The 26,739-nt window shown below is 53.0% G+C and overlaps 2 protein-coding genes across 14 annotated transcripts in view; one reads left to right on the top strand and one right to left on the bottom strand.

Annotated features, from left to right (window-relative positions):
- The window catches only part of MYO9A (myosin IXA), a 465,931-nt gene extending 456,890 nt beyond the window's left edge, over positions 1-9,041 (top strand). For all 13 annotated transcript variants that reach the window (XM_074965918.1, XM_074965921.1, XM_074965919.1 and 10 more), the window contains 3 exons: positions 614-816; positions 2,743-2,885; positions 3,544-9,041. In XM_074965918.1, the coding sequence (XP_074822019.1) occupies positions 614-816; positions 2,743-2,885; positions 3,544-4,019 (822 nt within the window). In that variant the 3' untranslated portion in view covers positions 4,020-9,041. The remainder of the gene's footprint in view (positions 1-613; positions 817-2,742; positions 2,886-3,543) is intronic.
- A 1,513-nt stretch (positions 9,042-10,554) lies between these two features.
- NR2E3 (nuclear receptor subfamily 2 group E member 3) lies at positions 10,555-26,214 on the bottom strand. The gene is made up of 8 exons (XM_074965928.1): positions 25,779-26,214; positions 22,115-22,265; positions 19,919-20,022; positions 19,163-19,426; positions 18,061-18,236; positions 16,730-16,970; positions 13,926-14,031; positions 10,555-12,457 (listed from the first exon to the last, which is right to left on the bottom strand). The coding sequence occupies exons 1-8, from the start codon at positions 25,834-25,836 to the stop codon at positions 12,325-12,327; spliced, it is 1,233 nt and encodes a 410-aa protein (XP_074822029.1). The 5' UTR covers positions 25,837-26,214; the 3' UTR covers positions 10,555-12,324.
- Between the last annotated feature and the right edge of the window lie 525 nt (positions 26,215-26,739).

The raw sequence follows: 26,739 nt of genomic DNA on the forward strand, positions 1-26,739 counted from the left end.
CAATTTGCATAGGTGACCACAGACCCAAACCCCTGGATCTGAGAACAATGAAAAAGCATTCAGTTTTCTTACAAGAAGACTTTTAATAAAAATAGAAGTAATTAGAAACAAGAAATCCCCCCTGTAAAATCAGGATGGTAAATACCTTACAGGGTAATTAGATTCAAAACATAGAGAACCCCTCTAGGCAAAAACCTTAAGTTACAAAAAAGATACACAGACAGAAATAGTTATTCTATTCAGCACAATTCTTTTCTCAGCCATTTAAAGAAATCATAATCTAACACATACCTAGCTAGATTACTTACTAAAAGTTCTAAGGCTTCATTCCTGGTCTATCTCCGGCAAAGACAAAATGTAGACAGACACACAAACCCTTTGTTTCTCTCCCTCCTCCCAGCTTTTGAAAGTATCTTGTCTCCTCATTGGTCATTTTGGTCAGGTGCCAGCGAGGTTACCTTTAGCTTCTTAACCCTTTACAGGTGAGAGGAGATTTCCTCTGGCCAGGAGGGATTTTAAAGGGGTTTACCCTTCCCTTTCTATTTATGACAAGATGCCTGCAAGGTTTGGCGATAATGGCATGAAGTTTGTTGATACGGGTTTTGACCTGCAGGGCAAAGGACGTCTAAGGCGTGGAACCTTCCCCAGTCCAACATCTCCTGTTTCAGTGCGATTACCCTCCGTGTCTGATGTCTCCGAGGAGACCGTGAGTAGTGAGGAGGCTATGGAGATGGATGTCACAGATCAGCAGCAGGCAGCCATGCAGCAAGAGGAGAGGGTGCTGACTGAGCAGATCGAGAGCTTGCAGAAGGAAAAGTGAGTCACAGGGAATGGAGGGGTGGAAGGGCACAGTGCTCCGGAGGTGGACAATTAATGCTGGGAATCTGGAATCTTAAATTCAGATCCTCTTAGAGCCACAGGTGAACACAAATTTGGTCCCACTCTGATAACTGTTGAAAAATGTTCTCCACTTCACAAAATTTTGTACAATTAGCCCTAGGCACTGACTTCCCCTCTGCCCGGTGAGTGCTCGACCTCCCCGACTCTGGCTCCACCCCTGCCCTGCCTCTTCCCACCCCTGCCTTGCCTGCCGCCATTTTGCCCCCTTCCCCCAAGTCCCCGCCCCTGCCCCACCTTTTCTCCACCTCCTATCCTAAGTGTGCCACATCCCTACTCCTCCCCCTCCCTCGCAGAAAGTCCTAAGCGCCGCCAAACAGCTGTTAGGTGGGAAGTGCTGGGAGGGAGGGGGAGGAGCAGAGACATGGCGCACACAGCGAAGGAGGAGTTGAGGGCGGGGCAAGGGAGCTTGGCTGCCGGTGGGTGCGCAGCACCTGCTAATTTTTCCCGTGGGTGCTCTAGCCCCGGAGCACCCACGGAGTTGGCGTCTATGTGATTAGCCAAGTCTGCACATCAGGGTGTGGCACATCAGCAGCACTATGTGGGGACACAAAACTGAAGGCAAATAGTGTTGCAGGTCGGGATTGAGGTGCATTTGTGCTGAAGGGTAGGGGTGCATTTGCAAGGAATTCCAGGTCAAGACTGAGGCCTGCTGCCAGAAAGAGTTTTAGAACTGGTATGGAATAAAGACTACATGGATGTCAGTTAGCAATGGGGAAAGGTGATGTGTCTATGCTGATCATTAGAAGATCAACGGTGGTTCCTGTCATTGAATGTGAAGTATTGTTGAACTGACTGGAATTGGCAGTGTAGTCCTTGGTTTCGTTCCTTCGTATGCAAGAGGAGCCAGAGGCTACTGCTAAGTAAATGCTCTTCTTCCTGAAGAGCCCTGACATACATTTCCGTCAGGATTCCATCCAGTCACCCCTCCTGTCCAGTGTGTGTGGGGAGCCACTAGGGGAGATGGTGAAACGTTCTGAGCTGCGGCAACATCAGTCTGCTGCTGACGCTCAGCTCTGATTCCTTCTCCTCTAATGGAGATTCTACAGCCTCGTTACTGCTGCTGTGAGACTGATCGGGATCTGGGTGAAAGACTCAGCCCAAATGCAATGGGAGAGATGCTAGCTGGCAGGCAGCGGCACTCAGAGTAGTCAGCACATCAGCAGTCTGCATCAGCTGTTGAGGGTGTACAGCCCTTTCCTCCTCCCCATGCTAACCTGGCTCTCCAGCCTTTGGGCCCTATTAGATGCATCACAGCTCCTGGTTTCTTTAGGTGGCCCATGCGCCTCCATGGCTAGCCAGGAGTCTGAGATTGATCTTTTCTAATGTGGACCTTGCAGTGCTCATCCTTGCCTTTCTCACCCTCAAGCCAGACTGCTGTCATGTGCTCTGTCCAGGCCCGGTGAGCACAGAACACCTGTACTGCCTTTTTGTTCACCTCAACAATGGTGCACTTCAAGGCACTGGTGATGACCATTAAGACTCTGGTCTGGGGATGGGATGGCTGAGAAGCTGTCCCTTGCCAGATGTCCAGCCACAGCCCTTGGATTGGCTGGGATGTTGTTGCTGATGGTTCCTCTAGTGGAAGCCTCCATGACCACTGGTGGACTGATTCCAGTGTGGACTCCAGCTCTGACATTTTCACTCTCCTCCCAGTGTGATACCCCAATATCTGTGTTTGGTTCTGCAAGTTTGTTGTTGTTGTGTTCTTTTTCTGACACTGTGTTTGCACGGCCTCCCTTGAGCTCTCCAGACAATGCCCTTCTGAATCTCCCTGCTTACACAGCACTGGTTTACTTCCTCTCCACCTTTTCCTGGTTCACTGACTAGGGTTATTTTCTGCAGGGAGGAGCTGACTTTTGAGATGCTTGCACTGGAGCCCCGAGCCTCTGATGACGAAACTCTGGAGTCTGAAGCTTCCATCGGCACTGCGGATAGCTCCGAAAATTTGAACTTTGACTCTGAAGGGGCTATCTCTGATCGATCGGGTAATCACGGTCCTCTTCTGGCAGGTTTTCTTACTAGATTGATTCAGTGCAGCAGAACAGGGCCTACTGATATATGCAACAGCATCAGCACTTCAAACTTTAGGCTGGTGCTTAGACTTCCCCCGCTTCCTTCCCATTCTGTGCTGCAGCGGCACTGCGTGTCCTGCTCATGTGTGTGCAAACTCTGTCCCACAACCAAGCTGAGACTCCTCCAGTCCCAAATCATAGACTTGTGAGCAGCCTAATCCTAGAGCGGGCTAAAGCATTTGCTTGGGAGGTGGCATTTCCTGGTGGGACACCCTCCATCTTCACCCTAGAGGGAGCATAGTCTATTGAGTACAACACAGGCCTGAGAGGCAGGTTGTAGACCTAGCTTTGCTACTGACTTGTGAATGGACTTCAGCAAATCACATAATCATTTTCTGCCTGCAATCGGGTCAGACCCCTGCTTGTCCCAGACACTGTGGGTAACCATTTCACATGTTAACCTGTAGGCACTGTGGGTTGGTCACTTCTCTTTTCCAGTTTAATTGCATATGTTCCCCTGACATGCCCAGCAAATTCACTCTCAGATAGTAAGAGTTGCATGCAAATGCATTACTGTATATGCAGCCGTGTGTGTATCTGTTCTCATTCCCCTCCCCTCTCTTTCTATCAGAGAGAAGTTTAGCACTTAGTTCGCTGAGGCCTGTCAAGATCGAATCCACGAGCAGGTTGCGAAGGCACCTGAGGAAGCAGCAAGACTCTCTGGACTCAGTGGACTCTTCGGTTTCTTCTCCGTCTTCATCCTCCTCGTCCTGCTTACCTCATGTGACTAGGAAACGATTCCAAATGTACTCCAAGTCGCCCTTCTACCGAGCAGTTGCTCCTGGAGATATCACTGAGCAGAGGTTGGGACTTGAAGGGTTACCAGGGCAGCTTAGGGGTCTGGATGATAGGCCCCAGTTCACCAGCAGAGGGACTTTCAGCCCTGAGAAAGGCAAACAGAAACTGAAGAATGTGAAAAACTCACCCCAGAAAACCAAAGAGCTCCCAGAGGGGGCAGCTGGGGCAGGCCGGAAAAGAAACACTGAAGCAGACTGCAGCAGCACCCAGCAGCTGGTGCTTTTCGGGAACAATGAGTTCATGGTGTGAACCAGTTGCCCAAAATCTCATCATTGCTGCAGACAAGTGATAGCATCTCACCTTTGGTATCTTCCCCCCCATCATCACCGCCACCACCACCATTGTAGAGTTGCTGCCAGCTGCCCATGCAAAGCATTTATTCACTAATTGCTTGGGCTTCCGACCTTGCATCGCCAGTGCTACAGGGAGCAGGAGACTAACTCTTAACAAAAGCCTGTTGAGGACAGTTTCAGCCGTGGCCTTAGCTCTTTTTAATATTTTGGAACTCAAAACCTGCCAGATTTTTCTGACTGGGGACTCAGAACAAAAGAAAATAAATTGGGGGAAGAATTGCTGGTGAGCTCTGTTTTACTTCCCATCAGCCCCTGGCTTTCTCTTTCTGAGCAGAGGAAATAGGGAGAGGGAAAATCAAGCCACCAGGTAATGCCAACAGGATCTTGGAGTTGGGGAGCTGGTCCATGCCTGTCTTGACCTTGATGTGAAAGCTGCAGACTGTGTGTTTGTGCTGGGATGAAGCATAAACTCCTTACAAGGAACCACAGCAAAGAGTAGACCAAGCCCTTTGTTCAGAGCTATTTATAATGCACTCCATGTTGTTGTCAGGTGATAATAAAAAGCTATCATTTCCATTCAAGCAATCAGAGCATGTCTCAAAACCCCCACCACACTGACCTGCAATGAAAAGAGAGTGATTTTATTTTTGTTGTTGTTGTTATGTCAGGAAAACTAATGCCAGTTTGACTCCTGGTTAGTTCAAGCCAAATACTTGTGCCGAATTTTCAATAGCCATAACTAATCCTGTGATTGAGGCGCAAAGAAACGTTTCTAAAAAGCAAAGGAACCTTTAGAAATATAAACCTAAAACATTACAACCACATCACAACCCTGCAGTGCTGCCTACTTGTATACACTGACCAAGTGAACAATGGCTAACAGTTCCAGTGAAGGACAGGAACTTCTCAGCCAAGCAGCAAACTCATGCAGACAAAACAGCACTATTTTAATTGCATTGTTAAATCAAAAGGAAATGCATGGAAAAGTGTTAAGGAAGTAATCTGTTTTTAAAATGTGACCTAACCAACTTTCTCCCCTTTTCTCAGATCATCAGTATTAAAAGAAAAAAGAAAAAAAATCAAGGACTACTTTTTGTTAATATTCTGGTTACTGAAGTTCACTGTGTGTGTGTGTGTATATATATATATATACATATATATATAAATGGTTTTTATTTTCCCCCCTAGATGGAACATTTTTGCCAGGAAAAGAAAGGGAGAAGTGAGGGAAGGTAGAATTAGCCCCTAAGAGTATTGCAGGGAAAGAAATGGCACCATTTTTCACCACAGTGCATCACCATTCGCCATGTCTCAGCCCACTGAACATTTGTGAGATTAGCAACCTGCCTAAACTGCTCATGTGAGAAGCTGATGCATGTGCACCTCTCACTGTAAATGTGACACCTTTGTCAAGGCAAGTATGTGACAAATGTTTAACAAGTTCTCACTAGATCTCGTTAGGGTAAAACGAGCAGTGTCATTCTGTCATGACCATGTGGCAGGGTAGTCAGATCAAGGCTAGATTTGTCATTCATGGTGTCATCCTGTGACTTGCCACCAGCACAGATGTTGCTGTTACACATTTTTAAAACAGATTTGTAGGGATCTAATTAGTAAGCTTAGAGGCAGTAGTCCAGGAGGTCACTTAGTGACTTGGAACTTTATGGGGATGTCCCTACGTGTTAGTCTGCATCCACAGTCACATGGATGAAGACCAGCAATCTCAAAGCATCATTCAGAGAAATTACAGGTGCCAGTCCATTTCCCTAAGCGGCCAGGACTTTGCTGATGCTGAGAGGAGGAGTTGAATAGAAGGGGTTCAGGACCCCAGTTAGAATAATTAGCTGAATAAATGCTGGATTGGACCTGCCAGTTAACCCTGCTAGTTCTGTCCTGGGTAATGTTCTGAAGCCAAATGTGGTTCTAACCTTGATCCTCCTAATCAAAAATCTAGAACAGCAGTGTCAGAATAGCACTGGTTTGTGTACCTGACTGTTCTCTCTCTCGCATCCAAGAACAATGGGAAAAGATATTTGCATTTCATAATTTTGCTGGGTAATGGTTTTGTTATTTTACCTCCATAATATGGAACTAGAAGTATCATGCAACTCCCAGGAACCCCTTCCCTTGCCTCCCTTCAATAGCGTTCCAGTACAGAACCAAGTCTACATCCTGGCTTCACAACAGTATATCTCAGTTCAGAAAGGGCCCGTCCTGAGCTTGCAGCTCTTATGGACAATGTACAACTGGTTTCGTACATGGGTGAGCACCCTGGGAATGAGTCAGTCTGCTGGAGTTCCCTGTAATAGTAGTCGGTTTAGTGATTCCTTCCTCTCAGTGGGTGGAGAGCAATACTTTGGCATGTTCCTCGGCTGGTTGAACCTGCATTTCTTTAGAGGGATTTTTTTCCCCCCAGTGGAAAAAAATGTAATTTAGGCCACTTTTACCAGAGTGGTGATGACATGGAGCAGGGACAGGGATTTACAGGTTCTGCTTTGACCTCCGTGGATTTAATTATGTCCAACTCTTTAGTTCTAAAATTGCTAGGTTAATAGGTCTCTAGCTGTTTTACAGATCAACCAAGAAACCCTGGGCAAGGTGGGTGGTGGTTATGAAGGTGGAAAGTAACTAAGGAAATGCTACAGGGCACCCAAACCCTTCAGAAGCCAATTATAAGATTATCAAAAAAATGCATATGAAGTGGATAGAATATGTTGTTGTTTCAACCGGAATTAAATGAACTGATGCCATGCAGAATAATAAATTTTTAACTTTGAAAATCAAGTTTTAAACACAAATACAGACCAGCTAACTACAGATTTTGCAACTAGAACTTAGTCAATCATTCTGATGGTGCACAAGCCAGAAGAGATTCCAGCGCATACAACCTTAGAGTGGGTTGGCTCTGCACAGCTTATAGTATAAAGGTGTCAAAACTTATATTTAGTCAGTGGAGTCAGAGGAGGCTGAATACTCGCAGCGAGCAGATTTGTTGAGGAAGGATGTGCTGTTTTTACATAGCCTTTTTTTAAAAAAACCATAACTGCACTTGAAGATCAGAAAAGTCACTCTGTAAAAATCTCCTCTTAGTGGATTCATATTGTTCTTTCAGTGATTTCCATATGGAATTTGCTGTGTTTAAAAGTCCAAGCACAAGCTGTTGAACGGCCAGCACATGGGTTCAACCTGTTATTTCGAAATCAGGCTGCGTTTTTTGTGCTTCGCACTGTGTATCCCCTCCCATGCGGAATCAGAATGCTGCTGGCACTTTTGCTGAGGCTCCTTCAGGCAGAATAGCACACGGCTTGCTTTTCTTAAGCTGTACTGGGTTCTGCAAGACTGATTCAGAGCATACTTTGTGAAGGAGACACTTTTACAGAGTTACTTTTGGGATCATCATCTGATAGAGAATCCCTGTTATGATGGCCCTGCAGATGGAATCCTTAGAAATAGGACAGGACTCAGTTTTCAGCAGGGATTATTCCTACTTACCTTCTTTTGAAGGTTTTTGCACCCATTGACTTGCAGGTTCCTAAATAATGTTGATTATTGAGCTACAAATTTCTGCAGAAGCAATGGGTCAGGATGGGGAGGGACATCATGAAGTTTTCACAAAAGGGTACAGGTTGCTGTCCCCTGCAGAGTCGTACTTAATATTGCCATGCAAGGAATTAAGTTTGGGATCCTCCCCCACCCCCCCAGTGTCCACACCTGCAGAAGCAACATTCATCTGCCCATGTACGATAGCAGAGGCTGCAAGTCATACCGTTGTTACAGCCTTTTCAGTTGGGCTGAGTGGAGGATACGCAAGGAGCTGTGGATACTGCCTCTGCTCAAGGGGTGAGATTTAACATTAGCTGAAGACTGTTAATACTGGAAAAGCATCAGGGGATCCAACATTGATTTATCAAGTCCTGCTCTGTTTAGATTAAGGAAGGGTCTGTCTGTCCCTCTCCCCCATGGTATTGGTGAAGAGGAATTACATAAGCCCTTGTAATTAAGATGTTAAGCACCAAACAGTCTGAACACAGCTTCCCATTAGAAATCAAATGTGTATGGTTCAAAAGGCGATATATACACAGGGAGCCCTGAATGAAAACTTGGCTTTCGACACACCTGCCTCTGCTGTTCTCAGGCTTTCTGACCATCCACAACGAATCCACTTAAGTTCTGCAACCGTAACTCTACGCTTCAGATACACTCCGGGGGTGTCCTAGCTTTCCTTTCTTCCAATCCAAGAGCGTTCATTTCAGCCAGAACCCTCCCACCCTCCACTTTCCTTTTATCTTGTATTGAAGTGGGGGGTGGGGGGGACAACAGTGAAAAGGTTTTAGTGGGTCCAGACTGTGTGTTCTGTTTTTGTCGTCGTTTAATTATTATTTTGAATACAGGCACGGGATAGACCAATTCTTTGTTTTGTTCCCCGTCCGCGTTTAAGCCTGATGCCTGTCTTCCAGTCCTGTCACGCAGTAGGTAAGCGGTAGGTTCTCAGATATGATACACTCCTTGTACCAAGTGAATGTACTTACCACTGGAAAGGATAGGGGCTGCATATTATTATTAATTATTATTATTTGTAATGGAAATTTTAAAAGTAATTTATAAGTATGCTGAGTGTAAATTTAAAAAGCAAAGTCTGTATTGTAAAAGGATATATTATCCTGTGTCATACGCTCTATACATTTTACCTGTTTAGGAAAAAAGAATATATAAGGGGGAATGATTTCTCTCACCCACAGAGCCAGATTGCATGCCGCTGTGCAGTCAACTGGCACTTTGTAATTTCATGTCAGTAGGTTTTCTTCAATTTTTTTTAATTAATGTTGTTTTTTTTTTTCCTTCTGGAACATGGCCGTCATATGTATAAAGTGCAATTTGTGTAATATTTCTTAAATATATACTGTATGGCTGTACAAAACCAACTTTATGAACAAATAACCCCTAGCTTATTAAAGAACAAAGCTATTAGAAAGCAAAGAATGACAGTGATTGATGTGGTTTGTATGACTTGGGAATGTTGCTCTCAACCTCTCCAGATTCACTTTTGACTCGTGGCTTTCAAGTATTGGCAGGGATCAGGAGGACAGCCAAGAGTAGCACCGAGGTAAGACCGTTAAAGCTTGACAGAGGAGCAGGAACAGGGTGTGTGTGTTCTGCTTGCTTCTCCAGGACAGACTTCAATCTAATGTGGCCCAGATGTATTCTAAAGACATTATGCAAGGTCCTAGCATACAGCGCCGAGACAGATCTCAGCTATTGAGAACTGCGTTTCCATGAAGCCCCAGTGTGCACTAAAGACATGGGTGGCTGCAGTCTACTCCAGTTGTGCACAGTAGGGGCAGCCCTTAGACTCGGTGGCAAATTTCGCTTGCATCCCTTGACTGGGCAAAGTTTGAGCTCCCTGTCTGAAACGGTATGCCCCTGGATCTCAGAGTTGGGACTCATGATCCTGGGGGAGAAAGAGGGAAACCATTCCTCCAGGTTTAGTGGCATGTCTCCCTTCAGCATGGTGGTTGAACTAGTCACAAGTGATCGTGTAACAATTACCAGCACTGGATAACGTCATCAGAAGACCATGAGTCCCAGCTTCTGATAGTCACCAGCAGTTCCCCTGTGGGGACAGAGAGAAAAGCTGCAAGTTTTACTGCATGCTGGAAGTGTCATGAGCATGCAGAGCCACCCTCCCATCCCAGGCAGTGGAGCTGCAATGGGCCTAGCTGCATGAGTCCAGACGAAGTAGTGCTCGCTGGGACCTTTGGTCCCTACCATCAGGATTCTGTGATTTGGTAATGCAAAATAAAGCGTCTTATCTTTAAGTCACTGGTCCAAACTCAGCTGCGGTAGGTAGTGACCTGAAGTTGTATGGCTCTTTGATCCCCTTTGTGGAATGAGGTAGTAAGCTCAGTCCAGTATCCATGTCACTAAAACCGCTACACAGTTGCCACTAATTGGCTCTGCTATTGACTGTGTCAGTAGAAAGGCTTAAGACTGAGGGCTGAGGTGAGCGAACACCCCCTCTCCTCTAGCAGTAGGTGGTCCCTCCAGGTCAGAGTTGAAGCCCCCTGACCAGGTAATGCATGAAGGCTTTTCTTGCTGTACCTGATGGCCAGATGGATAGGAGTTCCATCTCCAGAACTATTCATTTGGCATCTCAGGAGCTTCCCATTCACATACAAATAAAGATGAGGGCCCTCTTTCTACATTGAGTTCTGGCCGGTGGCATGCTGCCATTATGGCCCTGGCTTTGGGGACTGCTCTGGGCTGAGCACACCAGAAACCCTCAAGGATTCTTACCTCAAGTTGTGGTTAGCAATAGGCTGCAATGCAACTGACCTGCGAGAGGAAGGGTCTCATCCAGTAGTGTGAGGTCAGGAAGAGACTGGCTGCTCCTGCCCAGGGAGGTGAGTGGGATGCACACAGGAAGTAGGGCTAAACTGAGAGAGAACTGAACCATTCCAAAGAGCACACTTTATTAGTTACACCAAGCCAGTAGACCGCACACGTTCCTCTGGCAGCTGCAGGGCGAGAGAGGCACTCTGGAAATACAGTGTGTGTTTGTACAATTACAAAGGAGCTGGACTATGTAAAAAAATTGCCCCGCACTCCTTGCTGCACACCTCCCCTTTTGGCTGAAGTGCATTGACTCAACATCAGCATGGCTGGGCCACGATGCCTTTCTGAGGCAACACTGTCCTTGGTGCTCCCTTTGTTGCTCACCAATACGAGTTTTAACCCTTTAACCTCAGAAGCCTGGCATTTGCCAGCCAAGTGAGTGCTTGGGACATAGAGTGTCACTGTAGTCTCCAAAGAGAGGAGTTTATGGCCAGGTAACAGTTCTCCTCATGCAAATATGCCTATCAAGCATTCTTGACATGGTAACAGAGCCCAATACAGTTGTCCTTCCTGCATGAGAACAACATCCATTGCTCTCTTCTGCAAGGCACTGCAAAGCCCTGCCTCTATCAGAACTTGATGTCCCATTTGACTGCTGGGATAGACCTGCTCAGAGGGTGTCATGCTGCCGGAACACACTCAAGGTCCAGGAGTGCGATATATGTGTCATTACACCCAGGTCACAGCCTCCCACAATGCAGCTTTTCCACATCAGCAGCCTTCTTCCTTTACCGCACGAAAAGGCTCTCCAGTTCAGAAGACACGGTAGCGGAGATCACATCAGCCTCTCCAGGTCTCTGACTCCGAGCTGTACTCTCCTAGCTGCAATTAAGGTTTCAAAACAGAGGCTACAAGTCCAGGGCATGTTTCAACTTTTCTGCAAACTCCACCTACATTTCTCAGTTCAAATGCAATACTAGATGTTCTGCCATCACCAGGTGTTCCTGGTCCAAGAGAGAATGCAAGGTGCCATATAGCATTGTTTCAAGACAACAGACCATGCATCCCGTGTTAAACGTCATAGTCTTCCTTAAATTCAGCGTCTGGATCACCTGTTGGAGCCTGGTGTGTGGTGGGAAATCCCAGTGAAAAAGTAATCTTAAAAACACGTCTTGCACAGATGATGTTCTGCTGCTGGTGATCCCCCATTTAGGGTGCAGCCAATACCAAAGGCAAGTTCACTTCTTCCCCCTTCAACTGACAGTCACCTTTTCCTTGACCCCCCTAGGCCACCATCTGGGCCATGCCAGGACATGTGTGAAGATTTCCAGGACCAGACCTTCCCTCCATGTGATACAGGTTCTGAGCCTGGACCTCTTTCAGACTAATTTTTGTCATTAATTTTGCTGACATTCATCCCTCACTTTGCATCAGGAGCTGCATTTGCCCACCCCCATTGGGGTGGTGTTAGTACAGTGTCCTGGCTTTCCACCATGAGTTTGTGTTCTTCACATATGTAACATTAGTTTCATCTTGGTAGGTAGGTACCAGGTGATTCTTGTGGTTCTACTAATGGAGCTTGTAAACTTCTGTTCAATTCTGAGTCCAAGCATCTGCTGTGAGAGCTTCCCAGGGGTGACTGAAACCCCCAATGGGTTACAATGGCCTGAAGGTTGATAGGAAACAATTTCCAGTTGGCTGCAGCTGTTTGTGAACAGAGATTAATCCTGGGCCATGCTGTGTCAGGATTGGTAGATATGCAGTTGATCTGGACAACTGACTCAGGACTGAGTGGGATCTCCACATTCCTTTCACCTGCTCTTTGGCTCAGTGCATTGGAAACCAGGTGCTTGGAACTACAGTGTTCATGCCGCTCCAGGAAGCCCTCAACCCCCACATCAAGGGATCCTGGTCGCAAGGGGGACAGGTCAGTTTTTGAACATGTCGCAGAGCAGCTTCTCCATGGGAGTGTTCCCGATAGTTCTGCGGAAGAAGAGGAGCTCTATCCGGTCTGAGGAAATAAACCTCAAAGAGGGAAGGAGCAGGAGCAGTTTCCCAAACCTGGAGGAAAGCAGAGAAGTGTCAGTGTGGGTTTGGTTAGCTATTAAGTCGAGGGAGAGTCTCAGGGAGGATTTTGATTTTACCCTGCTGTGTCAGAGGTCAAAGGGCTAACAATATCACAATGAGTTGGTAATTCCCTGACGAGAGGTGCTGCCCAAACAAAGCTTGGAGAGAGAAAAAATGTTCTGACATGGGTTATTTCCCCTTGATTTATTCCCATCAAATTTCCCTTTTGGGTAACGCGCTTGGGCTATCAAAGCGTGTGTGGCCAAGTGTCCATGAAAACACGGAGCAATTTGCCAACCTACCTACCACTGGGCTGTTGAGTGTCATGCTAAGGTTCAGGCTAGAAAGTAGGGACCTACCACTACAATGTTTTGTGCTCTTCACAAGTACAACATGGTCCATCAGGATGAACTGACTGTAGGCTCCTGCCAGATCTTCCCAACCATGCCTGGAGGAGCCACTGTGTAGCCACTGTTCTAAACCAGTGACACATTGGCCTGTGCTCAATCCAGAAGCTCAGTGATGCTGTCATCTGTTTCATGCCTTGGCTGCCTGCCCTTGATGGTTTCACTCCACAGGAGGAACGAGATTCAGTAGGTACAAGCCTGGGTGAGGGGAACAGCTCAAGAGAGGAGCCGTTTGTGCGTCCGTGGTGCTAAAGACATGGAAAAGAGCAAGTCCTGCCTTGATAAGCTCACAATCGATCCAAGACCGATTCCATCGTGGGGGAGGGCCAGAAGGGATTGATGGAAGAGGCCTCCCGGCCCAGGGAAGTCAGTACACGTTTAGGTTTAATCTTCTGCGTATTCGGGGGTTTTGTTGTAAATAACGATGGGATGTGGGTGCAGGAAGCCCCCAGATGGAGATGTGGGGCTACCAGGAAGAAGGAACATCCTCCTTTGAGGGAGGATGTGGAGAGAGAAGGGGGGGGTACTTCGTGCACAGGAAGGAGGATGGTGGGTGGCATTGCATGGCAGAGAAGACCTTGAAGGGAGCAGTGGACAGGGGAGCAGGCAGACTGTAGGGGATGAGCTGTAGGCAAGTGCAGAGCCCAGGATGCCTTGATGGGGAGGGCAGGAATCCCACAAAGCTGAGTCACCTGGCACCCAATCCCTAAAGGAGGTGACACCCGCACCACCAGCAGAGGGCACCAGCCCAACAGGGATGAATCCACCTGCGCTTTAGCATTCTGCCTACACAGGAAAGGCTGCTAAAGGAAGGAAGGACAGCCCAGCCCTTCCTCAGCTCTCAGAGCAGCACAAGGCAAACCGAGGGCTTCAGCATCATGGAGACTAGTTTGCACAGTAGGAAGAAGAATGATTTCTAATGGACTTGCCCAGGGGGAGGGCAGTTGCTAGACAGCTCAGAAGGGAGGAGAGGCAGGAAGGCAAGGAGCTGGACAGGAAGCCAGCAGTGAAGGGTGCTGTGTAGTCAATGGCACATCTAGCATGAGCCCTGTTACCTGACAGGCTGGCTGGGGTAGTGTGTCCGGTTGTGTTGGTCCAGCATCACCTGCGACTGATCTTGCAAGTTCTCCACCTGCTCTGGATCCTTCAGGCCTCGTGTCTCTGTAACAAGATCAGGGCTGTTCTGTGGCACCCGCATTTAGAGAGGCTTCTCGCACACAGCAGGAGCACACACAACTCCCATACCGTGGGTGGGCCGGCAGGTCCCATTGGCAAGGAGCAAAGCCCAGGCCCACAGCGCTGCTCAGGAGCCCCTCTGCACAGATGGACTTGGTGAGGGCATGCCCGTCAGAAGGGATCACAGGCTAAACCAGCTCAGCTGAGCTGTAATTGTGCCTGGCTTGGCTCTGAGTGCGAGGCTGGTATTCCAGTGACACTCCCTATGGGGAGCCCGGGGAGCCCGGGCTGGGGGGCAGTGCCCCTGCTGCTGTTTGAGATGGTTCGCAGGTCATGAGACCTGACACCCTCTTGCTCTGGGACAGGTGTTCTAGCACCTCCTGTCTCCTCCCCCACCCCTTCCCACCCCCTAAACACAGTGGGAGGGGAGGGGTAGCTATGCTGCGGTGCCAGCTCTGGCCTGCAACACTGAAAATCATGCTGGGTGTGAGCTGTACAGTTGGGGTGTTGGGTTTGTTTTTAATCAGTTCACAGGGCTGTTTCCTTTAGGGGAAGGACATTTGCTGACGACATTAACCCTGGAAACATCGTTAATACAGTGAGAGAGATCCGATCATCTTCAGAAACCATGTGCAGAAGCTGGACATAGCCTGGGCAACGCGGATGCACCCTTCTGTATTAACTCCCAGTAGCTGGGGATGGACACTCGGAAGGAGATAGGGTTGCTAGGCGTCCGGTTTTCGAGCAGAACGCCTAGTCGAAAAGAGGCTCTGGCAGCTCCAGGCAGCACTGTTGACCAGGCCATTAAAAGTCCGGTTGGCAGCACAGTGGGGTAGGGCAGGCTCCCTGTGGCTCTCGGAAGCAGCAGCATGACCCCGCTTGGGCTCCTAGTCCTAAGGGCAGCCAGGGGACTCCGTGTGCTTCCCCCGCCCCAAGCACTGGCTACACAGCTCCCATTGGCCAGGAACCGCCTGGCCGTGTCTCCGCATAGGAGCTGGAGGTGGGACATGCCGCTGCTTTCAGGAGCTGCTTGAGGTAAGCATAGCCCGGAGCCTGCACCCCTGCCCCAGCCCTGATCCCCCTCCTGCCCTCCAAACCCCTCGGTCCCAGCCCGGAGCACCCTTGTGCACCCCAAACTCCTCATCCCTGGCTCCACGCCAGAGTCTGCACCCCCAGCTAGAGCCCTCACACCCCCCCACCCCAGTCCAGAGCACCCTCCTGCACTCCGAACCCCTCAGGCCCAGCCAGGAGCACCCTCTTACACCCCAAATCCCTCATCCTGGCCCCACACGGGAGCCCTCACAGCCCCCTCCTGCAACCTGAACTCCTCATTTCTGGCCCCACCCCAGAGCCCATACCCCCTCCCACATCCCAACCCCCTGCCTCAGCCTGGAGCCCCCTCCCATACTTCAAACCCCTTAGCTCCATCCCGGAGCTCCCTCCTGCACCCCAAACCCCTCATTCCTGGCCCCAACTTAGAGCCCTCACCCCCTCCCACTGCCTCAGCCCAGAGCCCTCAGCCGCACCCCCAGCAGGAGCCCGCACCCCAATCCCATGAGCGAGTGAGTGAGGGTGGGGAGAGGGATGGGGGATGGAGTGAGCGGGGGGTGAGGTAAGGGTGTTCAGTTTTGTGCAAGTAGAAACTTGGCACCCCTGGGTAATTGGGTTCCTGGGCAGAGCAGCAGCATGTGCTGGCAATGCCAAAGGAGGTAGGGCTCAGAGGATTATTATAAATGAGACACAAAACTGATCCGTTTCCTGGCACTGCAGGAGGAAAGGGAATGGCTTGGACCATCCTCCCTTCTGTTTCCAAACTAAATATTGGAAAGTCACTGGCACAGCTGTTGTGAGAGAGCAGCACACACTCCCTGTGAGCCGGCTCCCAGGGCATAGCCTGGTCTACTGGGCAACGGTGAAAGTCGTTCCCCGGATCACCTCCAGTCAGAGCAAGCTGGAAGCATGTGGGAGGGGCCCGGCCTGGCAGCCAGTTTAGCCTCCTGCGAGGGATGGAGAGGAAGGTAGCCGGGCTCCGTCCATGACCACAGTGAGATCGTCCAGAATACTGCCTCCATAGAGCCACATGGGGGTCGCAGGCCTCACCAGGTGGCCAGGGAGCCATTGTGAATAATGACAGCCACAGAGGGAGGGGCACAGAGTTCCCAGGAGCTCACCGAGCCAGGGTGCGAAGATCCTGCACCCAACCCCCTCAGCCACTGCTGCCCAGTCCCCTCCCGGTTCACTCTCCCCCCCACTGGCTAGATCTAGGAGTCTCACTGCTGGTGGTTTGGGGGGACTCGCAGTGCCAGCGTCTCTCTTTGTCTGGGCTCCACGATGGGATTCAGACAGCCCAGGAGGACCCAGAGATGTTGTGCTAGCCCTGGACAGATATAACCAGTGTCTCCAGCACCGGGAGTTGCCTCTCCAAGGTCCCGATGGCTCAGATGGCCTCCTCGCCCTGGGCTGGGCAGGACGGAGCTGGGATACTGTGGGGGCAGGGGCTGCAGGTTGGGACTGAGAGGCATTGGCAGAGCTGTGGAGGTGAGGGGAGGATAGAGCTGGGATACGAGGGGGGAGGCAGGGGCTGCAGGTCAGGACTGAGGGGCATTGGCAGAGATGTGTAAGCGAGGCCTGCCGGCCTTATGGCTGTCCGTAGCCACTGTCCTGCAGCACCAGCTGGGCTCACCTGGTTTGAAGAGCACAATAGCCTTCATGCATGCGAACTCCGTGGGGTCTATGGTCAGGGCCTTGAAGCGGCTGATGGTTTCCTGCAGGATGCGGATGTCCACGCTGGCAGACACCAGTTTCCCGTGGATGTTGGGGGAGAGCTCAGGCACAGAGAGCAGCGGGCAGCTTTCCAAGGGCATGGACCACTGGATGGCGCAGAGCAGGAACAGCTCGCTCCAGGCTTCCTCCAGCAAAATCACCTGCCAAGGTTTAAGAGGAAGGAACAAGTGAGCTATGGGATGGGGCTGTGTGTAGGCGGGTGTGCAGGTGTAGGTGTACATGTATGTACAGCACCTAGCACGCTGTGGCCTTGAGGCCTGATTGGGGCCTGTAGCTGCTACCGTCATACAGACATTAGATCCCCTTTTATGTCATCCCCCACAGGTTCTGGAAACGAGTTGCACAGCAGCAGCCACCACCCATATGCCTGCCTTTCGCTCTGAGTGCTGCTGGCCCAGTTGCCCATCACCACCTCACCCGTGGTCTCGTCATAGCACCGCTCCACCAGGGCCTGCTGTCCCCTAAACCCCACGCTCCCAGCCACCGACTTAGTAACCTGGTCATAAAGTGAAAGCCACCAGCATGCTCCAAGCGCGTCTGATCTCTTTGGCCATTCCTGGCAGCTATGGCTCAGGAGGGAACATCAGGAGAGCTGGGTTCTGCTGTGATAACTGGGCCTCCAACTTTGCCCCAACTGTGAGCTCAGCTGGGAACAGGGTGTGTGTGTGCTGGGGAGGGGGGGGTCCTTTAAAAAATACTCTCCAGATGAAGGGAAAGGCAACAAGGGTGGCTGTTCACATGAAAGCTTCACTTAGCACTTTACATTTCAGGGGCTTTCACTGGTTTCCATTCTTTGCTGTATCTTTAATAAAAGGTTACAAAGGGTGTTTGCCATAGTGCTAAGCAGGCTGAGGTTTCTCCAAACCAAACCTTGTGTAATTTGCATGGGGACTAGGTTCTGTTAACCCTTCCACCTGAATTAATACAATAATTCTAGTCCCAGTCCTGCCACCAACCCCCCATGTGAGCTGAGACAAATCACTTCCCCCTCGGGGCCTGGGATGATGATGAGCCCTGCAGCCCCAAAGGGTGGGAGGTGAGTTCATCCCTGTTTGCAAAGTGCTCGGGAAGGGGCGTGCCCAGAGCTGTGTTGTCTGCTGCCTAGTCAGAGCCCTGCTCTCTGGTCCTGGCCAGCCTGGAGGCCACTAAACCTGCAGCCTGGAGGCCATCACACCAGCCTGGAGGCCACTAAACGGCAACCCAGTTAGTTCAGATGGGACCCTGCCTCACCTGGTCCCTGAAGGGCAGATTGGAGAAGACGGGCAGGTTTTTTGCCCACTTCACCGCCATGAAGAGGAGGCGGGCGGAGGTTTCGTAGACGCTCTCAGGGCTGGCGGATGGGTAGGGGGACATCTGGTACTCCGTCCTCTCGGGCTCGTTACCCGTCACGTCGATGTTCTCTTCGGCTGGAGGGAGGAGAACGGCTGGGTGACTGACAGCAGCAGAGCTCACAGAAACTACCCCAACTACTTCAGGGACCAAGCCAGGGCTGGTCTGAGGCTTGCTGCTCATGGGCAGCCCAAATTCGAAGGGGGAGGAACCAACCCATTTTCCCCTCAAAATCCCTCTAACATTAGCCAGGTTTCCCTGATTTCTGTTAGCCGGGCTCTGCAGTCCTCCGAATGCAGCATCGGGCCCCAGCCCGAGACTATGAGAGAGCAGGACCAGGAGCCGTGTGACACGGTGCCTCTCGTGGTCCGAGCTGCGCAGGGAGCAAAGGGTGAGCACAAGGCAGGAAGGCAGCACTTAATTTGTGCCAGCCAGAGGGAGGGGCAGCTGGTCTTTCATTACAAGTTAAGCACGGCAGGAAGGGAAACAGTTGGGTGCCAGCACGGGGAGGGGCGGCTGGTTGCTTAAGCGCTGCTGATGTGCGAGGCGTGTCGCAGGACCTTCGCAGGCCCGGGGAATCGCCACTGAGGACTCATCCACCCAGGGCCTTTAGCGGCTGTGTGGGAGCAGCCTGGGCACTATAGGAGAGGTCTGCATGGTGGCGATAAGGTCTGTGTGGTCCTTAGCTGGGACAGGCCAATTTCCCTGGCGGCAGCTGCAGTCTGACAGCACTGGGGCCAGAGGGGCCAGATGCCTCCGCAGCTGAGGCCAGGCAGCATTGTGAACTCCGGTCCCTCAGGGGCCGCTCTCTGAATCCTAGGGAGTGCAGCCCCAGCTCCAGGCAGGGACATGGAGTTGATGCTGCTGGTGCGTCATTCTGGGAAGGAGCTCACCGCCGCCCCCCCCGCCTCAGATGCGTCTGTGCCATTTGCCATTGCCGATGCCCCAGGCTGGCACGGGTATTGCCACAGCCTCTCCTCCCACCCTGCCCCCTGCAACCCACCGTCCTCGGGCTCCAGCTTGGCGCAGGTCTCGGCTGTCATCAGGCTGGCCATGAAGCGGTGGTTACTCGGAGGAGTGGGCTCCCGGGGTCCCAGGGTGCCCGGCACGGAGGAGCCGGGGCCCCTGAGGCTCGGCAGGGGGGGACAGGGGGGCGGAGGGGCCTCCCGTGTGGTGGCCAGGTGTGCAGGCTTGAGGTCTGTGTCCAGTGGGATGCTGTCAAGTCTGACCTGGGCAGTACTGCGGGGCTGGCGCTCGTTCTGTACGGCTGGGGACGCAGAGCAGGGGGGTTAGGATAGGGGGTCTGAGCGCTGACACACACAGCAAAGAGCATCAGGCCCTATCTGCCCCCTGAGCAGCCACCCCCAGCCTCCCTGCTCACGGTTGTGTAGTGAGATGGGCACTGACCCTCTGCCCCCTCCTTCTAGCTGAGGGTGGCAAAAGCCCTCCGAGCCATTCATCTGGAATCTGGCAGCCCTGGTACAATCGTCCCCAATAAACAGCCGTGGGGACCTAGTCACAGCAAGGCTAGGGGCCAGCCCTGTCACCTACTGTGTGCTCTGGCCAGCAGCCTCTCCACCTGTCCCGAGCAGCCTCTGGGCTCAGCTGTCCTGAGCTCTCTGCCCAGCCCCACGGTGTAGGCATCCGGTACTGCCCAGAGAGCACCGGCCCCAGGCCCCCGCCCAGAAGCTCTCTCAGTCGAAGGGCTGCAGGTGTGGCCTCCCCGGCCCCGCACCCTCTGGCACCCCCCTGCACTCACCATCCTTGTTCATGCCCGCTTGCAGGCACTTCTTCAGTCTGCAGGCCTGGCATTGGTTCCTGTGGGCTTTATCCACGGGGCACATCCCTGTCCCAGCCTGGCACCTGAAGGGCAGACAAATGCAGGCCCAGTTATGTCAGCCATCCTTGCGTGGCACCTGTGGGAGGAGGTGTTTCCCCCAGCCCAGGATGCTGCATCTGCCCCATAACTAACTGACTAGCCGGGACAAGGCGCTGACACCCTGGGGTCAAACCCATGACTGGGGATTGCAGCATAACCTACTAGGAGTCCTGCAGTGCCCACCCCGCTCAGCCCCACTGCACCCATCCCCCCAGCACCCATCTCCCCAACACAACAGCCCTACAGTGCCAGCCCACCCCTACTCCCCAGCCCAACAGCCCCATGGTGCCCACTCCCCAGCTCAGCAGTGACCCCTCCCCCCCACCCAATGGCCCCATGGTGCCCACCCCGTGCAGCCCTGTGGTGCCTCCCCTGACAGCCCAGCAACCCTGCACTACCTGCCCCACAGACTGGCTGGATAGGGGGCTCAGCAGGGCTGACTTTTGGGGCAGGGTGGCTCCATCAGTTTCTGCTGGAGCCTGCTGCTGAAGACCTTCTCATCAGTCTGTGATGAAGTGGGACTGTTCTTAATGTTTCCTCTGAATATTGTGGGGGTGCCTCAGTTTCCCCTGTGAAGTTCTTAAGTATCTAGGTGGTGGGATAAGGGTGTATGATCATTGCAGAGCCCTAGAGGGCAGGTGTGTGCAGGGGTCTGGACACAGAAAATGGCTGACACCCTGTTTCCTGGCAACAGGCCCTGGCCCTTCCCCCCTGCAAGGTGAGAGCTAAAGGGTTGAAGACAAAGAGATCAGGTGACCTCCTGGCCCGGGAAAGGGACAAAGAGGAGGAGGGGCTGGAGGGAGTTTCAGTTTGGGGCTGGCCGGGACATGGAATGAAGTGCAGACGTGGTCATCTGGCTCATTGCCCCTCAAAATGGACCCAGTCCTGTTCTCTGCACCTACAAGCTCTGGTTTAGCCCATGTTCCTGTCATCTAATAAACCTCTGTTTTACTGGTTGGCTAAGAGTCACGTCTGACTGCGAAGTTGGGGTGCAAGACCCTGCCTGGGCGGACTCGCTGTGGGAAGCGCACGGAGGGGCAGAGGATGCTGAATGCTCCGAGGTCAGACCCAGGAAGGTGGAAGCCGTGTGAGCTTTTTGCCCTGCAGACAGGCTGCTCAGAGAGGAGACGTCACCCGAGTCCTGACTGGCTTCGTAGGGAGCAGTTCCAGAGCATCGCCCCAGTGACATAGGCCTGTCCCAGAGCCGTGCTCCAGGGCTCCGTGCAGCACCAGGGGGTGACCAAGTGCGCTGGGTGCAGTGGGGGCCCAGCCAGGATGCTAACGGGCCCCCTAGTCACTCTGGCTGGGGTTTGTGGTTTCCTGTCTGAGCCCTGGCAGAGGGGTGCCAGCCTGGCACAGGGCCTAGAGCACATGGTCTGTACTGCGCTGGCGAGGAGAGGAATGAGTGGCCATCCGTCAACCCGGCACAGACTGGGCCCTTCTCCCCACGCTGGTCTGAGCCTCGTCTCCTGGGGGAAGGGGAGGAGACGGCTCCAGTACAGTCCAGCTCTGCAGCCATGGCACAGCCCCTCTGAGGGCTCACTGCTGGCTGGGGTGAAGTGGCTGTGGATTGGGCAGTGCCCACATGGCAGCATTGATCTGGGGAGCCATGGAGACCGACCTGGGCAGGGCTGGTGGGTTGGGGGAGCTGGCTCTGCCCTGGTTGGCTCCAGGGCCATCAGGCCAGGACTGAACTCAGAGACGTTTGCAAAGTTTGGAGGGGGGGTGGGGGGAAATCTCCTGAGATGGGCACCCAGCACCACTGCACTCCTGCTGCAATGTCGGGGGATGCTGGTGTGCACCCCACAGGGAGACCAGGGCGCCTTTACCTGTGGCCACATGGGGCTTAGCAGCTGGCCGCCTGCAGTTCCCTGAACCCCCTGTGCCAGGGCTCAGAGGGAACAGCCCGCCCTCACGGGCTCTTAGACACCTACCCCCGGGTGCCAAGGCTCAGGCAAGGGCAGCCCCACAGCCAGCATGGGAGGGGCCTGGCAGAGCTGACACTGCCTCCCCTGGCCCTTTGCCCGCTCTGCAGGGCCACCCCCGTGAGTCCGGGCCGCAGCGCTCTCCTCTCACCTGTAAATGAGCTTCCTCCGCACGCTCCGCTTGAAGAAGCCGCTGCAGCCATTGCAGGCGTAGATGCCGTAGTGCTTCCCGCTGCTGGTGTCGCCGCACACCCGGCATGTGAGCACCGGGCTCAGGGCTTTGCCAGGGGCTGGGCTGAGCCCTGCAGGGCGAGAGCAGGCAATCAGCACCTGGGCACCATGGCCTGGAGATGACCCCAGCCCCTCAGATCCCAGGGCTTGGCTATTGGAGTGGGGGGGCCAGCCCAACACACCCACCCCAGCGGGACCCAGGCGTGAGCAAGCAGCACAGGCTGGGGAGATTCAGGAGGGATAGGCCTGAGTGCTGGAACGGTGCGACTGGGCAGATGTAGTAGAAAACAGCCCTATGGCCCATAAAGCCAGGGCTCAGGGCTGGTCCCCCACAACTCAGAGAGGTGGCACAGAAGCAATGGGGCCTCCAAGAACAATCAAATGCTTGGAGAGAGCCTGGGACTGGTTAGAGAGGGGTAGAAAATAGGGATTGGGATGGGGCCCAGCTCTCCCCCCATCCTTATAACACAGGAACAAGTGGACACTAGCAGCACTGGGCAAAGGCAGTGAATCTAATATGATTAAAAGGAACTCCTTCTTTATACAATGTGCAGTTAGCTGGTGGAACTCACTGCCACTAGATATCATGAAGGCTTAGGAGGGCTCAGGAAAGGATTGTGCATTGATGTGGGTAATGTGAGTGTCCCCATCGCATTAGATGGAGTCTGAAGGGCTACGGGTTATAAACCAGGAGGGCATGAGCCAACCTCTGTCTGGTGGGGGTTGGGAAGAAACTCCGCTATGGCAGGTTTTTGCGTCACTGCCCAGAATGGAGATGCCTGCACCTTCCTCTGAAGAGCCCGGCGCTGGCTGCTGTCAGCGATGGGGATGGGGGCCTGGTGGGATCCCACATGGCAGTCCCTGTTGTTACTGATATTTGTTATCTGCATGGCAGTAACACCTGCACCCCAGATGTGCCCCAGGATCTCATTGTGCTAGGTGCTGCCCAGACAGACCAAGAAGCCAGACCATGCCCTGGAGAGCTGTGTCCCCGCAGAGGCCAGCGCTGAGCAAGGCAGGTGCCTTGGGGAGGACGCAGGGCCTACGGCCCAGGGGATAGGATGGCCGGTGGAACATTCCTAACCATTTCTTTGGCCGGGAGCGTCCTGTGTTGATCCGGGATCTAAGGGGAGGGAGGTGCATTAGAGCAGGTTTGGCTGGGCTACAACAGCTTTCCACTCTAAATCTTCACAGGCCCAGAGCTCTTGGCCACACTGGACTTCGGGGGCTGAAATTCTCCCCACAGGCCACGCTGCTCTAACCGCTAGACCCCACTTCCCTCCCAGACCTGAGCCCAGGAGTCCTGGCTCCCAGCCCCATGGGAAGCACCCTTCCTGCGGAGGCATGGGTTGTCAGTCTCGTGGCAGTGCTGAGTGGCCAGGGCTGTTGCTGGCTGTGTTTGCTGCCATCTCCAAGCCTGCTGGGTGCCATGAGGCCCCTCTGACACGCGGGTCTGTCCGGGCGCCGCAGCACATACCCTCCGCTGGGACACTCAGCGGATCCGGCCCCAACTCTCGCCCACTGCAAGCTGAGACATCACTGCAGAAGGACTCTGTCCTGTGTGCCTGGGATTCCCTCTCAGATCTTCCCCCAGCATCCTCACCCCAGGCCCAGGCCATGTGAGTTGAATGGGGGCCAGCCTTCGGGTGGGAGTGGCACAGCCCCTGTAAAAGCCCCACTCCACACACCCCCGGCGGTGCTGCCCACTGCCTGACAGCTGAGCAGCCATCTCGGGTGTGGGATGCCCAGTGCTGGGCACTGAGCATCTCCCACGTGCTGATGCTGGGTATGGGGCTGCTAAGCTTTCCCTGGGCACGTGGAGAGGCTCAGTCAGGGCCAGGAGAAAATGCTCATTAGCCAGCCCTGTAAGCACCAAGCAGCTCGGCCCCCACGCAATGGGGAACTGGGGCTTTGTGCTCCTTGTGAACCATCCCCCCGCAGTCCTACCTTCCCCCACATTGGACAAGCCCCCTCCTCCTTCTCAACCTCCCCCTATCCTCCTGGTCAATAACAACACACAGGTTTCCAAGCCCATTACAAATTATTAACCTCGTGGAATGGGTGGGTAAAGTGAGGCGTTGCAAAGGGCCCTCCTCTCCTATCACGTCTGTGCCTGCCCCAGGAGTATCACAGACTCACGTCTCTCCTCCTTCTAGCTATGGGAAGAGTCAGCATCCGGGGGAAGGGGATGGAGGGAGGGAGGGCACAGCCAGACCCGAGAAAAGGGAGTTGGAGGGTGGGGGCAGCCAGCATGCTGGCTCTCTGGGGCAGAGGAGAGGGGAGTGAGTGTCAATGGTGTGATTGGCTTCTGGGGCACAGTGCTCTCGGAGTAGCAGGAGGTGGAGGACAAGCCTGGCCAGGCTCTGGGGAGAGGAGAGGAAGGGAGGTGGCTGGGGGGCAGGCTCTGGGGGCTTGGAGAAGAGCCCGAGGAGCGTGTGAGGGGATTCTCCATCCTGCTGCCAGCTTGCTCTGCCCCCGTGGGGGGTGCTTGCCAAGTCCTCTACCACCTGCTACCGGAACACCCAGAGGGGCTCAGCCCAAAGAAGTAGGAATCAGGAGTCCCGGTTGCTACTCTCAACTCTGTCCCTGATTTGCTGTATGGCCTGGGCCCAGCTCCTTCCCTTGCTCTGTGCCTCCGTTTCCCCACCTAGAAAATAGGGTTATTGGTCCCAACTGGGCTTTGGAAAACACTTTCAGCTCAGGCCTGGATCCCATCTTGCTCAGGAAGCTGGGCTTAGCAAACCAAAATTGCTCCTTAGTTTTCAACTTTTAAATACACTCTCTAGGCTGGGGGAGAACGGATCTGCTAACACCGTCACTCGGTGGGCTCCAGGGACCACAGGCTGAGGATTTCATTAGGCCTGTGTCATTTTCCTGGAGCAGAATTCCCTACATTTCCTGAAAGCTCCAGGATGTACTGACATTTTGCCTGGCCCTGTGTTTTGCTTGGGTCTGGGTGTTTTCTCAAAGCTCCAGCTCCTGGAGTCAGGGGACTCAGTGCTAATCTCAGCTTGCAATTCTTTTAATAGTACATCGCTAGAAAAAAGCTAGAAACTCATGATCCCTGCAGGCTCAAAATCCAAAATGACAAGTAAAAAGAACCTGACATTTATTATTTTTAAGCCAATCTCATGATTCTGGGGGGCCTGAGTCAGGATTTTTGAACACTTGGGGTTGGCAGCATGGCTTTGGGAAATCACTAGCTGATCTGGTCTTCTGCATCCCTGGCTCCAGCCGCAGAAATGCAGTAGCCCCCTCGCACCGTTACGCAGCAGTATCCCGGTCGCTCTGTTTGCTGAGAAGATGGCGCCTTGCTCCCAGCACTAATTCACCTCCCACCAGTGTTAACGAGCACCGATCATTAGTGCTCACCCATCAGACAATGAGTATAGATGCGCTAAAGCAGGTTCTCTGCAACTGTGTCTGTCTGTCTAGTTTCAATCCCCGCATTGCTGCAGTGTCTGGGCATCTCCATATGTCCCAGGTGCCAATCCACGCCCACCCTCATGATCGTTACTGCATCCCATGGTGGCACTGGCCCCTTACCAGGGGAGCATGGGTACATGACTCAGGATCGCCCTTACCTGACTGGCTGTCCTCCAGGCCAGCGCTCACGGTGGACTCAGTGGGGGACGTGGACATGCTGGGGGGCTGTGGCTGGAGCGCAGGTGGCCAGCAGGCAAGCTTGCGGGTGTGTGTGGGGCCTGGAGCCCTCTCCCTCTGCTTTATCCTTCAGCTTCTCCTCTGCTGGGATGGACCCTCACACATGGGCTAATGGGTCTGGTTGCTCCCTGCTCCCCAGCAGTTAGCACAAGGTGTCCGGAACAAGCAGAGGTCCTGGTTTCCTGTCACCCAAATCGGTGCTGCTGCATGGGCAGAGAGCAGATGGGAAGCTCAGCCTGATAGTCTATGAGCTGCTCCCCATGGTCGGCTGTGGGGCTGGGGAGCCAGGTGCCACTCGCAGCCCCTCTGGCTCTGCGGGCTTGCTGTGTGTGTGTGTGTGTATATGTGCCTCACGCTCTCTTCAAGGCTCCTAAAGCAGAGCTGGGAAGATTAGTTCTTAACGCTGTGTAAGCAGATGCCTGTTTGTCATCCTCTTAATCTTTAGTGTCTCTGCAAAGGTGGATCAATCAACCACACCATGAAGAATTAAAAAGGTGCTGGGACCCATCAGCGAGCCCTGGATGGAACCAGCTCGCTGTAACCCTAGACCCAGTGACATCAAACCCGCTGGGCCTATGGGGACTTAACAAACCAAACCCCCCAGTCGCTCTCTCAATGCTCCTTTCTGTTCCCCTTAGACAATGATTACAGCTCATTTCTTCAGCCTTTGCTCTGGATGGCAGAGATGAACCTTGGCTCCCGTTCCCCATCAGTCATTCGATCTATCTAGCTCCCTGCCCCCTGGCTGCTAGCAGGCCCAGGGCGTCAGTTGAGGGTTTGTGGAAAGGGGGCGGGGATCAGCCTTTATCCCAGGCACCAGCTAATCATAATTCAATATTTCACGAGGCAGGTTTTCTTGGGCACCAGATTCCCCGTGCTGGC

This window comes from Natator depressus, chromosome 10 (assembly GCF_965152275.1).
Source record: "Natator depressus isolate rNatDep1 chromosome 10, rNatDep2.hap1, whole genome shotgun sequence".
In the NCBI taxonomy this organism is placed as follows: domain Eukaryota; kingdom Metazoa; phylum Chordata; order Testudines; family Cheloniidae; genus Natator; species Natator depressus.

Bases quoted from the DNA above. Each gene is read 5' to 3' on its own strand.
- NR2E3 (XM_074965928.1), bottom strand. From the start codon at position 25,836: ATGTCCACGTCCCCCACTGAGTCCACCGTGAGCGCTGGCCTGGAGGAC. The intron at 20,023-22,114 runs GTGAGAGGAGAG...TCTGCCCTTCAG, and splicing joins CGGAGGAAGCTCATTTACAG to GTGCCAGGCTGGGACAGGGA. The intron at 14,032-16,729 runs GTGAGCCCAGCT...ATCTTGTTACAG, and splicing joins TATTGTGCTCTTCAAACCAG to AGACACGAGGCCTGAAGGAT.